Source organism: Pseudorca crassidens, chromosome 20, assembly GCF_039906515.1.
Source record: "Pseudorca crassidens isolate mPseCra1 chromosome 20, mPseCra1.hap1, whole genome shotgun sequence".
Classification (NCBI taxonomy): Eukaryota; Metazoa; Chordata; class Mammalia; order Artiodactyla; family Delphinidae; genus Pseudorca; species Pseudorca crassidens.
Genome location: NC_090315.1, coordinates 7575659 through 7586794, shown reverse-complemented (window position 1 = coordinate 7586794; position 11136 = coordinate 7575659). Strand labels below are relative to the sequence as shown.

General features: G+C 51.4%; 1 protein-coding gene across 2 annotated transcripts; it reads right to left on the bottom strand.

Moving 5' to 3' along the window:
• Positions 1–1723: 1723 nt before the first annotated feature.
• On the bottom strand, positions 1724–6994 carry LOC137214869 (kallikrein-9-like). 2 transcript variants are annotated; one of them, XM_067719230.1, is made up of 5 exons: positions 6768–6994; positions 6437–6593; positions 3692–3957; positions 2475–2611; positions 1724–1956 (listed from the first exon to the last, which is right to left on the bottom strand). In XM_067719230.1, exons 1-5 carry the CDS (start codon positions 6808–6810, stop codon positions 1867–1869), a joined length of 693 nt encoding a protein of 230 aa, XP_067575331.1. In that variant the 5' UTR covers positions 6811–6994; the 3' UTR covers positions 1724–1866. The 2 variants fall into 2 exon arrangements, with proteins under 2 accessions (XP_067575331.1, XP_067575330.1); XM_067719229.1 differs by having other exon boundaries at positions 1772–2060; positions 6768–6973.
• Between the last annotated feature and the right edge of the window lie 4142 nt (positions 6995–11136).

Sequence of the window (11136 nt, the reverse complement as noted above, 5' to 3'; positions counted from 1 at the left end):
CCCCAGATTCCTGAATCTGAGGGGCTGGGAGCTCAGGGGCTGGATTCCTACATTCCAAGGAAGGAGGGAGTTAGGATCCCAGACGCCCGGGTCTGAAGGGAAAGGGAACTGGGAGCTGGGACTCCTCAGTCTTGGAGAGCAGGGGCTGGGGTGCGGATTCCTGGGCCTCGAAGGAGGAAGGGATCTGAGGCTGAGGTCCTGGGCCCTGGAGGAGGGAGCTCAGGGGGCTGATGCCGGTGTCTGAGAACTCTGGCCTCTCACCTTACAGAGCTCGGGGGGCGGGGTTACCTGCTGATTCGGATCGGGAGGAAGGGCACCCCGCACTTCAGCTCTGCCTGCCTGGCACAGATTCTGGAGCTTCTTAACTGGGACCACCAGCCCCCTAACCCAGCTCCTCCCACTCGGGGGCCGGCGGAGCAGCAGGGAACTGGAACCCTGGTTATGAGTGAGGAGAGGCTCAGGGGCTGAGCGGAGAATCTTGAGGGAGGAGGGGCTGGAATCTCTAACTTTTTCTTTTTTCATTGGGGTACAGTTGTTTTACAATATTGTGTTCATTTCTGCTGTACAACGAAGTAGAGTTCCCTGTGCTCTACAGCAGGTTCTCATTGGTTATCTATTTTATACAGATTAGCAAATATATGTCAATCCCAATCTTCCAGTTCATCCCACCACCCTCCCCTCTTCCCCCTTGGCGCCCATGCTTGTAAATTGATAACAGCCACTATGGAATCGCTAACTCTTGAGGGCTGGGAGCGAAACAGAAATGGCTGGGGGGCCCAGACATCCTGGTCAGAGCAAAGAGGGGGTGAGGGCCCCTGACTCCTGGAGCTGAGGGAGGATGGGACTGGGGTCCTGGACTCCTGGCTCTGAGCGGGGAGGGGGCTGGGGCCCGGGACTGCTGGGTCTGAGGGAGGAGGGGGATGGAGGCCCGGATTTGAGGTCTGAGGGAGGAGGGGCTGGCAGCTGTACTCTTAAGTCTTTTTGGAAGGAGTAATTTGGAGCCTGGGTTTTTGTGGGAGGAGGGGGCTGTCAGTAACCTGGAATGGAAGACAAGCCAGTCTTCTTGGTCCTGACTTCTGAGGGCGGATTGGCAGATTCCGGAGAGGCAGGTTTGGGAGGCGCTGTGACCTGGTTTCCCCTTCCCCTGGGGGCGATGGGCCCAGCCCAAGCAGAACCCAGGAGCCTTGCTGCAATAGGGCTGATGGAGACAGACTTAGGCAGGACCTACTCGGGGCTTATGGGGAATTGCAACGCGGTGGTGGTTCCCTCTCTGCCCTCCACCGCCCAGCCGTTCCCCATCCTTTAGCTCACGAAACAGGCGGTAGGAAGGCACGTCTCCTCACGTTTAACGTAAAATTCTCTGTCCCTGGGATCGGAGGGGACAGAGAATCTCTCCCAACTTCGCCCGGTCAGGCCCCCGCCAGGATTCAAACCCTGGACACGCCTAGAACGGGCCAGAGCTGGGCAGAGACACACTGCCTGAGTTCCACGTGGGGGAAGCTACCCTCCCGTGAAGTCACGAGGCTGGATCTATGACGAAGGAGGCGTGGCCACAAGGGGTAGCGTCCAGAGGGGAAATCTCATTGGCCAAAGCTCGGAAGGGAGGAGCTATTCAGTGGATGTCTTTACTGCGGTAGAGCCGAAGGTGATGCCATTCCATGGGGGCTGTGGCAGTTCTGGTGACGTCATAGATACGGGGCCAAGAGGGGCGAAGGTGTCGCTCCTCTCAAGGGGGTGCGGCTCTATAGTTCGCGGGGGCCGGGGTCTGAATATCCGGAAGCTGGCAACTTGAATACCCAGAAGGCGTCTCCAGACCAGCCGAAGCCAAAGGCGGAGACCGTTGAGGCTGGAGTCTTGCAAACCCTCCTACCCTGCGTCCACCCTCCTTTCCTCTAAGATGCGCGGTCTCAGTTGTCCTCCATGGTTTTTCGAATCCAGTCCAGGTAGCGGCACACACTAGTATAGACAGCAGGGCGCTGGGGTCTGGAGCAGGGCTCCGAGCCCCCAGACACCACACCCGCCAGGGCCCCATTGCAAACCAGGGGGCCCCCAGAGTCACCCTGTGCGCAGAAGAAGAGCAGAGAAACTGTTAGGCCAGTCTACTCAGGACATGACACAAGGCGGCTTTCTCCCTCTCAGGAAGCTCCCACTTCCCTCCTCCTACAATACCCAGGAGTCCAGGTCTCCAGTCCCTCCTCCCTCAGACCCAGGAGTAAAGGCTCATAGCCCCCACCTCCCCCTAGGACCTAGCATTGTGGACAGCTCTTTCCCCAGGACATAGAGTCCAACCCCCCGTCCCCTCCTCCTTTAGATCCAGGAATTCTGGCCCTGGTCCCACCCCCTCCCACGACCCAGGTTTCCCAGCTCCTTCCTTGCTCTGATCCAGGAAGTCTGGGGCCCCAACTCCCTTCTCCCCCAGGACCCTGGAATCCCCGCAGGATACCCATCCCTCTCCTTCCCAGAGGAGGTCTCACCTGGCAGGGGCCCCGGCCGCCCTCCCAAAGGCCGGCACAGAGCATGCGGTAGAGGATGTGGCCTGGATATGCCCGTTGGCAGAGTTTGGGCTCCAGGATGCTAATGGTGGCACACTGCAGCGTGAGTGGGTACTGCACTGTTGGGGAAGGAGGTCCATAAAAGATCAACAGCTGTTTCCATCACACTCAGCACCCCCCCCCACTTCCCTAAGAGGGACCCACGGGGCCACAGCGTAAGACTCCCAAGACAAAAACAAGAGAAAGTGACAAAGCAACAGAATCATAGCATGGAAGAGAAACAGATGGACACGATGGGGAGAGGGCCAAAGAGAGAGAGAGACGCAGAGAGTCAAGAGACAAGGAGAGATACGGATATAACTCGCCCAGAGAAAAAGAGGGACCTTGGCAGGAGATAGAGACCTCTTAAGGGGAAAGAGATTCTCAGAGGAGGAAGTGAAGAAATAGGGAGAAACAGACCCAGAGACATCCAGGGAGAAAGCAGCGAGAGAAAGGGGAGGAGACATTTATAGGGAGATGGTCACTGACAGAGACAGAGATACAGATGTAGAGAGACTAGATAGAAATAGAGGGAAAGTGGGGGGAGGGGGCCTTGTAGGGAAACAGCAGCCCTTGGGGGGAACTGCAGTGGACCACAGAACCTGTATCTTGTTTGAAGGGGGCAGCCTCCACTGATTCTGCCCAACCATGGTCATTATTTTAGAAATATGAACCCAGCATTGCCAGTCTTGAATTTTTCAAGGGAATCCAGAAACTTGGCTTTGATGTAAAATGTCTCAGGTTTTAAATGTTGGCAGCAGCAAACTGAGGGTTTTTTTTTTTTTTGAAGACATTTTGAAAACCAGTACTGCTGTGGGAGGCCAAATTTGACTGATGGATTTGCTGATTTGTGATCCTGAGTGGCGTAGACCTTATTTCAATTCTAAGATGCATATATTTTCACATTTAAACATCTCTGAAATCAGGATGTGCCTTCCAGTAAACGATGTCATACAAGGATAGATGGGACCTTTTTTCCTTTTCTCGTTTTTAGCGGGTTGTAGAATAATGATGCATCTTATAATTTATAGCATTTAGATCTGATGAAGTATATGGATAGATAGATAGAACATAGAGATGAAAAAGCAGAGACAGAAAAAAAGAGGGGATTCAGAGCCCTGGCATGAAACATAGGGTGTGTGTGGTGGACAAGGCTGTACCCTTAGGACTGGATGTGGCCCCCCAGCCTGAGATTAGGCACTGGGTGCCTGGGGAGACGCAGGTCCGGCTGAGTTTGAGGGGCTGCACGGCAGGTCCCAGTAATGCCTTCCTGGGCAGACGAATCAGCATGATGTCATCATTGTGGTCGTGGGCACTGAGGTCCTTGTTGAACCCAGGATGAGGGAAGAAGTCTGTGGCCCAGAACAGCTGCTCTGTACCCTCCCATTTCCAGAGGTGGTGCTCCCCGAGTCGGACCCACAGAAACCTGTTGGACAGGTCCCAGAGGTCAAGGTGGGATAAGGTGAGGTGTCTTCTCAGCCCCTGTCCTCTTTCTTCTGTCCACCAGGATGCTATGTGACTCTCCACAAGCCACACACCCTCTCTGGGCCCCTGCTTCCTACTCCATCTCTTTGTCTGCCTCTAACTTTGTACCTCTCCCCAAAAGCTCACACCTCTTCCTAGCCCCATGTCAAGTAAACCACCTTCCTCTCTGCCCCACCTGGAGCCTTAGTGGTGACCTGAGTCCCCTGGAACCATGGAGACAGGTGAAGGCTCCACCTACCACCCAAACACAGACCCCCCCCCCCCGCCCTCACAGGTCTGGTGGTTTCCGTAGGGAGTGGCTCTCTGTGTTTCGGTGTGTGTGTATGGAAGGGGTGGGATATGGAAAATCCCCAAGTTGGGGTCATCTGTAGGCTCAGGCTTTTCCTGTCTGCCAAATCCCTCATCTCTCAATGCTTCCTGAGGTCTGGCCTCAAGCCCTCTCACTGCAGTCCCAGTCCAACTCCACTTGTTCTGCTCTGGGTTCATGCCCTGGATAGCTGGGGACCCTCAAGGGGTCTACATGTCCATCCCCCAGACTCTGACTCTGACATTAGGGACGAGACTAATGACTGAGAACTCAGGGTTTGAGGAGTATGAGGTGTTATTTCTACCTTTTCCCTCTCTGTCACCTTGTTGCCTTGGTTCTGTGTCTGGGAAACCCGTCCCAACCCCACCTCCCAGCCCCAACTTGTCCCTGTTCCTGAATCTCTTGTACCTCCATATTTCTGCTTCTCCCTTTCTTTGTCTTTGGGGCTGAAATCTGAACATTGTTTTCCTAGCCTGATGTCCAGGCCTGAGCTAAAAGAGGCTCCAGCATAGATGGATGATGGGAAATTCCAGCATAGATGCATGATGGGAAATTCTCACACAGCATCCTGTATAGCCTCTGTGCTTCGTTCCTAGAGGGAAGAACTTCAAACAGGAGGGATGGCTCCTTTCCCCAGAGAATATAAAAAGGATTTCTGCATCAGGTAGATCCTAGAATTCTGTTAGGATGCCCAGAATCTAAGATTCTAGAATTCTAAGATTCTAACACCTTAGAAATCCACGATTTTAGAATTCTAGGAGGCTCAAGTTCTAGAATCTTATGAATTCGAGATTCTAATGTTTTCGATTTCTCTGGATCAAAAAGTCTAGGATGCGGGGGACTTCCCTGATGGTCCAGTGGCTAAGACTCCACGCTCACAGTGCAGGGGTCCCAGGTTTGATCCCTGGTCAGGGAACTAGATCCCACGTGCATGCCACAGCTAAGAGTTTGCATGCTGCAACTAAAAAAAAAAGAAAAGAAAAGATTCCTCATGGTGCAACGAAGATTCCCGCATACCTCAACCGAGACCTGGCTCAGCCACAATGAAATAAGTAAATGTCTAGGATTTTTAAATTATCTGAATGAAATCTAGGAAACAAAGAACCTAGAATTCTAATATTCTGGGATAAAAAGGCAAGAATTTCATCATTCTAGAAATCTTTGATTTTAGAAATGTAAGGATTAGGATTCGAATAGTTTGAAACTCTTGAATTCTCTTGGTTAAAACTTTGGGGATTTTAGAAATCTTGAATGAGAGCATGCTGGGATACTAAATCCACCAGATTCTAGACATGTATGAATATAAGCTTCTAGAATTCTCTTGGTTCAAGATTCTAGAATTCTACGGATCACAGTATTCTAGGGTACTGTAATTCAGAGATGCTAAGACTATGAGCTTCTGCGCTCAGTGAACCTAGCTAGAACAGTTTGAATCTAAGATTCTAGGGTTGCGCTATCCAGCACGACTATTGAGCATTTGAAGTGTGGCTAGTCCAAATTGAGCTATGCCGTACTTGTAAACTACATGTCTGATTTCGAAGGCTTAGTATAAAAAAAAAAAGACTAAACTATGTCATTCATAAATATTTTAAAATTGATAATTACATGTTGAAATAATATTTTGAGATGGCAAGTTAAATCTATTATTAAAATTAATTTTACTCATTTCTTTTTTACCTTTTTTAGTGTGTCTACTAGAAAACCTAAAACTTTCCTCTGTGACTGGGGCTATATTTCCATTGGACGGCGCCGCTCCAGGCTTCTCAGAGTCGACCAGTCTCTGAATCTAGGATTCTACAATCTAGTGAAGCTAATGTAACATCTGCTGCGTCCAAGATTTTAGGATTCTACAACTCTGGGTTTTTCTGGGTCAGAGGCTAGGCTTCTAAGAGTCTACGTTGCAAATCTTACACTCTTAGTAACAGATTCTTCTGGACGCTAGAATTTGGAGAGTGGGCATTTTGTCATTCTGAAGAGTTGAACTTTGGGGAGCAGAAATGGAGGCTCGGCTCTTCCTGCCCACAGCTCCCTCCCTCCTCTACGAGGCTCCTTGCCCTCTCTCCCTTTCCTGACCTCCAGCCCCCCACCAGAGTGGCCCGCCCAGGTCACTCACGGCTTGCGGCAGTGGGCAGCTGTCAGCAGCCAGCGGTCACTGATGAGGGTCGCCCCGCAGAAGAGTCGGGTGAGGAAGAAGAGCCCGACCTGCCAGGGCTGCGAGTTGGGGCGGCATTCCTTGCCCCCGATGGCTCGGGTGTCTGCCCAGCTTTGCCCTGGGGTGGGGGTGAGAGGCAGACGGTTGGTGAAGAGCCAGGTTGGGCGGGCTGGGGACAGATGCTGGGATGCCTAGAGGGCAGGAGTGGGCGCCTGGGCGACAAAGAGCATGGTAGAGGGGCGCCGGGGGGCCACGGAGGGGCAGCAGGACGGCAGGACGGCAGGAACCTCACCTTCCAGGAGACAAAGCAGAGCACAGATGAATCCCAGCCTCATGACCTCCAGGGTGCTTTGGTCCTCGAGGCTGCTCTCCAAGTCCGTGCTTCTCTACGGTAAATCATACTATATTCCTCCTCCCTGGGGCCACCCCGGTGATTAATCTGGGCTGGGAAATACTCCAGGGGGAGGGGGAAGCCTCCTCCCCGGGGGCCTTGGGAAGGAAGACAGCACAGAGAGACCACTGGTCAGGATGAGCTGGTGGCCTGCAGCATCAGGGAATCCCGCTAAGTGGGGGAGGGGCTCAGGGATCCTGCTAAATGGGGGAGGGGCTCTGGGTTGTATAGTCCTTCTGGGGTTCACCAGAGGGAGGAGCCCGAAGTAACCCTGACTTCTGGTTACAGCATCTACATACAGGATATTCTGTGGCCTGGAGGAGGAAGAGGGAAAGGAGGAAGATCCCTCAAGTGGAGTCCTGGGGTGGAAGCAAGTTTATCTTGAATGTAGCTGCAGTGGGCTGGGACCAGGGCACTGGGCAGGCTGCAGGTTTACATAGAAGGACCTCCCAGAAATCAGGCAAGGAGTGGGAGAAAGAGTCAGGACTCAGAGCAAAAAGACAAGCAAGAAGGCAGGATGTGGGGAGGCAGGGAAAGAGGGAGAAGGAAAAACAAAACAAAACAGAGGGATAAAGACATTGAAGGATGCAGGAGGAGGTAAGGAAAGAGAGACAGAAACACTGTCTGGAGTGGCAGAGGCTACAAAGAGAGCTGCACACGTGTACACACCCACAGAACCCTCCCTGCACTGGGGGTTTGGGCCCCTTTCCGTGAGGACAGAGGCCTCTCCTAGCATGGTTCCAGCTGGGTTAACTCATTCTTGTCATAACCTACTTCCTTTTTCACATCCTCACCACTCCAAGGATCCAGGTGCCCAGCCTAGGTGGAACTAAGCACTTTTCCCATTCTCTTAATGCCACCATACCTTGGCTAAGTCCTGAGAACATGGTCTTGTTTTTTTCCACCCATCTCCTCCCCTCCACTGTCCTTCCCATCACCTCATCTTTCCTGCCTCTCCCCCCATCCCTCCTTCTCACCAGATGGGCAGCCCTTGGAGGGCCAAGCCCAGATCTGACTCATCTCTGTGTCCCTCACATCACCCTGTTCAGGGCTGGGATCATGGTGGGGGGGGGGGGGTCTCAGGAGATGTTAATTGAATGAGTGAATGTCTTTCTCCACATCTTTCTTTTTCCAGTGAACTCCAACTCATTCTTCAAGATCCAACCTAAATGCCCCTTCCTCCAGGAAGCCTTCTCTGATTTCTCCAGGCAGAGTCCATCTTTTCCAGCCTGGGCACTTCCAGGCTTCTTCCACTTTCTGTTGCTGTAAGCCTGGTTATCAGGCTGGGTCTGGGCTCCCCTTGAATGTGTACAACTCACCATGATTTAGTGGTTTGGAGCATGGACTGTGGAACTGGACCATGTGGGTCCAAACCTCAATGCTGGTAATTACTAAGTGTGTGACCTTGGGCAAGTCACTGGACCTCTCTCAGTTGCTCCATCTATTAAGTAGCAATAATAACTGGGGTTGTGGGAGGATTATGTGAGTTAACACATATGAAGCACTTACAACTGTGGTAGGCATTCAATAAATATGTTTGTCCCTCACCTATAGAGCCCTGCACTGCCACCATCATAATACATTTTATCCATGGCTGCAGTTGCCTTATACCCTCTGCAGACTGAGAAGTCCTCGAGACCAGGGACTGAATACCCACTCTGTGCTAAGTGTCATACTAACCGCTTTATAGAACTTTTTTTTTTTTTTTTTTTTTTTTTGTGGTACGCAGGCCTCTCACTGTTGTGGCCTCTCCCGTTGCGGAGCAACAGGCTCCGGACGCGCAGGCTCAGCGGCCATGGCTCACGGGCCCAGCCGCTCCGCGGCATGTGGGACCCTCCCGGAACAGGGCACGAACCCGCGTCCCCTGCATCGGCAGGCGGACTCTCAACCACTGCGCCACCAGGGAAGCCCTATAGAACATTTTGATTGCTAACTTTATTGACTGTTTACTCTGTGCCAGGCAGTTGGCTAAACATTTCATGTATGCTTTCTCATTTAATTCTCACAAGAGCCTAACCAATCTCTATTTCATAGTGGGGATAACTGTGGTAGAGAGAGCATTCAAGTTTTTTGCTCAAGTCACACAGTGAGTTACAGAAATATATTTGCTTCCTGGTGAACTCCTACTGATCCTTTAAAACCCCATGCATATATCCCCTCACCTGAGAAGCCTTCCCCGATTCCTTCAGGAGGAGTCCTTAGGCCCTCTTGGGGCACCCTATGCCTCCTTCTGTTACAGCACTGATCAATTTGTGTTATTTGTTAACTCAACAATGTGTTAAATGCCTTCTGTGTGTCAAGCATCAGACCAGGTGCTTAGAAAACCACAGTGACTAAATCAGAGTCCCTGCCCACATTGACTGGGTGAGGGGAAGTAGGGGACAGACCATTATGGAGTAAACAGATAAATGAGATCATTTTTGCTATAACAAGTGCTGCAAGAGAAATAAACAGAGCAATGGATTAGTGGCCAGGGAGGAGGAGTACAGGGGGAGACCCCTTTAGCCAGGGCAATCCTGGAAGTCCTCCTTGAAGAAGTGACCTTTAAATGGAGACCCAAATGACAAGAATGTAAGGCTTCCTGACCTGACTAGCAGCTTCCTGAAGGTAGGGCTCACTCTGATTCATCTCTAAGACCTGGCATAGGACATAGCTCAGTAAACATTTATGATGTGACTAAAGGAATGGGTGAATTACCTTTAAAAATGAATCGAGTTTTTGAGTTCCTACCTACTTCGCTTCTGATTCTTGGGTAATGAACTCAGCTGATAAGCCTGACTGATGTTTCCTGGGTGTGCTAATAGGAGTGGGGGGATAGTCAGCGGAAGAGAGCTGTGTAGTCTCTGCTCAAACCCTGTGCCCCGATCTCCTGTGGGCTCTGTGGGGCAGGGACCTTGTGGTCACCACTGTGTTCCCAGCGCCCAGCACGGAGCCTGCCATACAACAGGTGCTCAATAAATTGGTGTGGGCTTCCCTGGTGGCCCAATGGTTAAGAATCCACCTGCCAGTGCAGGGGACATGGGTCTGAGCCTTGGTCTGGGAAGATCCCACATGCCACAGAGCAACTACGCCCGTGCACCACAACTACTGAGCCTGCACTCTAAAGCCTACGTGCCACAACTACTGAGCCCACGAGCCACAACTACTAAAGCCCGCGCGCCTAGAGCCCGTGCTCCGCAACAAGAGAAGCCACTGGAATGGGAAGGCTGCGCAACGAAGAGTACCCCCTGCTCACAGCAACTGAAAAAAGCCCACACACAGCAATGAAGACCCAACGCAGCCATAAATAAAGAAAGAAATATTTCAATATTTAAAAATAAAATAAATAAAATGAAACTGAAATACTGTATTTTAAAATAAATAAATAAATAAATTGGTGTTTGAAAGGGGAAACAGGGAAGTAGTTAGGACTCCGTGCTCTCACTGCCAAGGGCCCGGGTTTGATCCCTGGTCGGGGAACTAAAATCCCACAAGCCTCGCCAAAAAAAAAAAAGGGGGAGGGGTGTGCAAGTGGACAAAACAACCTGTGCTGGATGGAAAATTTCTACTGTGCATGTGTTCTGCTTACGTTACGACTCCAAAGTCTGGGCTAAGTGGAGACACTGAAACTTCTGTTAGCTTTGCCTGGATTTTGTGTATAATAGCCCCCAGCATGGGACTATTTACACAGGGACAGTTTCAGGGACAGGACAAGAAGCCCTCCTCCCAATTTTCAGGACAAAATTTCAAAGCCAATTTGGGATGGGGGTGGGGATGGAGCTGGACTTAGGGTGTCTGGGTGTTGGATCAGGGAATGAGAATGGAGACGTGGTAGAGCTGGAATTGGAGCCGGTCGTAGGTGAGGGGATGGGGACGGATCTAACAAAGAAACCAAAAAATTTCCTCTAAATTTCAGAGGGCTTCTTTGCATAAACTTAGCAACTGAAGTGGGGTGAGGTCCTCTGGTCTTAGAGGCTGAGACGGATGCAGGGTGAGGTCCCTTGAGTTCCAGTGGCCCCAGGAAGGCACAGAAGGTACCAGATGACTCAGAGACAGCCCAGTTCCTCCTGGGACAGGAGGAACAGGTGTTGGGTAGACCCAGACATGGGAAACAGTGGGAGGGAAGAAGGAAGTGGTTAAGAGGTGCTTCATGGAACTTGACAGGAGGGTGAGGAATGTAATTCTCCCATCAGCCCTGAGGGATGGGGATGGGGATGGTATGGGGGGTTGGGATGGTAGGGTACCCCTGTGCTTTTCTCCCCAGGACACAAAATCCACACATTCCCACCAG

Coding starts and splice junctions, on each gene's coding strand:
- LOC137214869 (XM_067719229.1), bottom strand. CDS start 6,810: ATGAGGCTGGGATTCATCTGTGCTCTGCTTTGTCTCCTGGAAG. Junction 3,958..6,436: donor GCTGCCCACTGCCGCAAGCC/GTGAGTGACCTG, acceptor CCTGTCCAACAG/GTTTCTGTGGGTCCGACTCG. Junction 2,612..3,691: donor GGCCACATCCAGTCCTAAGG/GTACAGCCTTGT, acceptor CTTCCCCAACAG/TGCAGTACCCACTCACGCTG.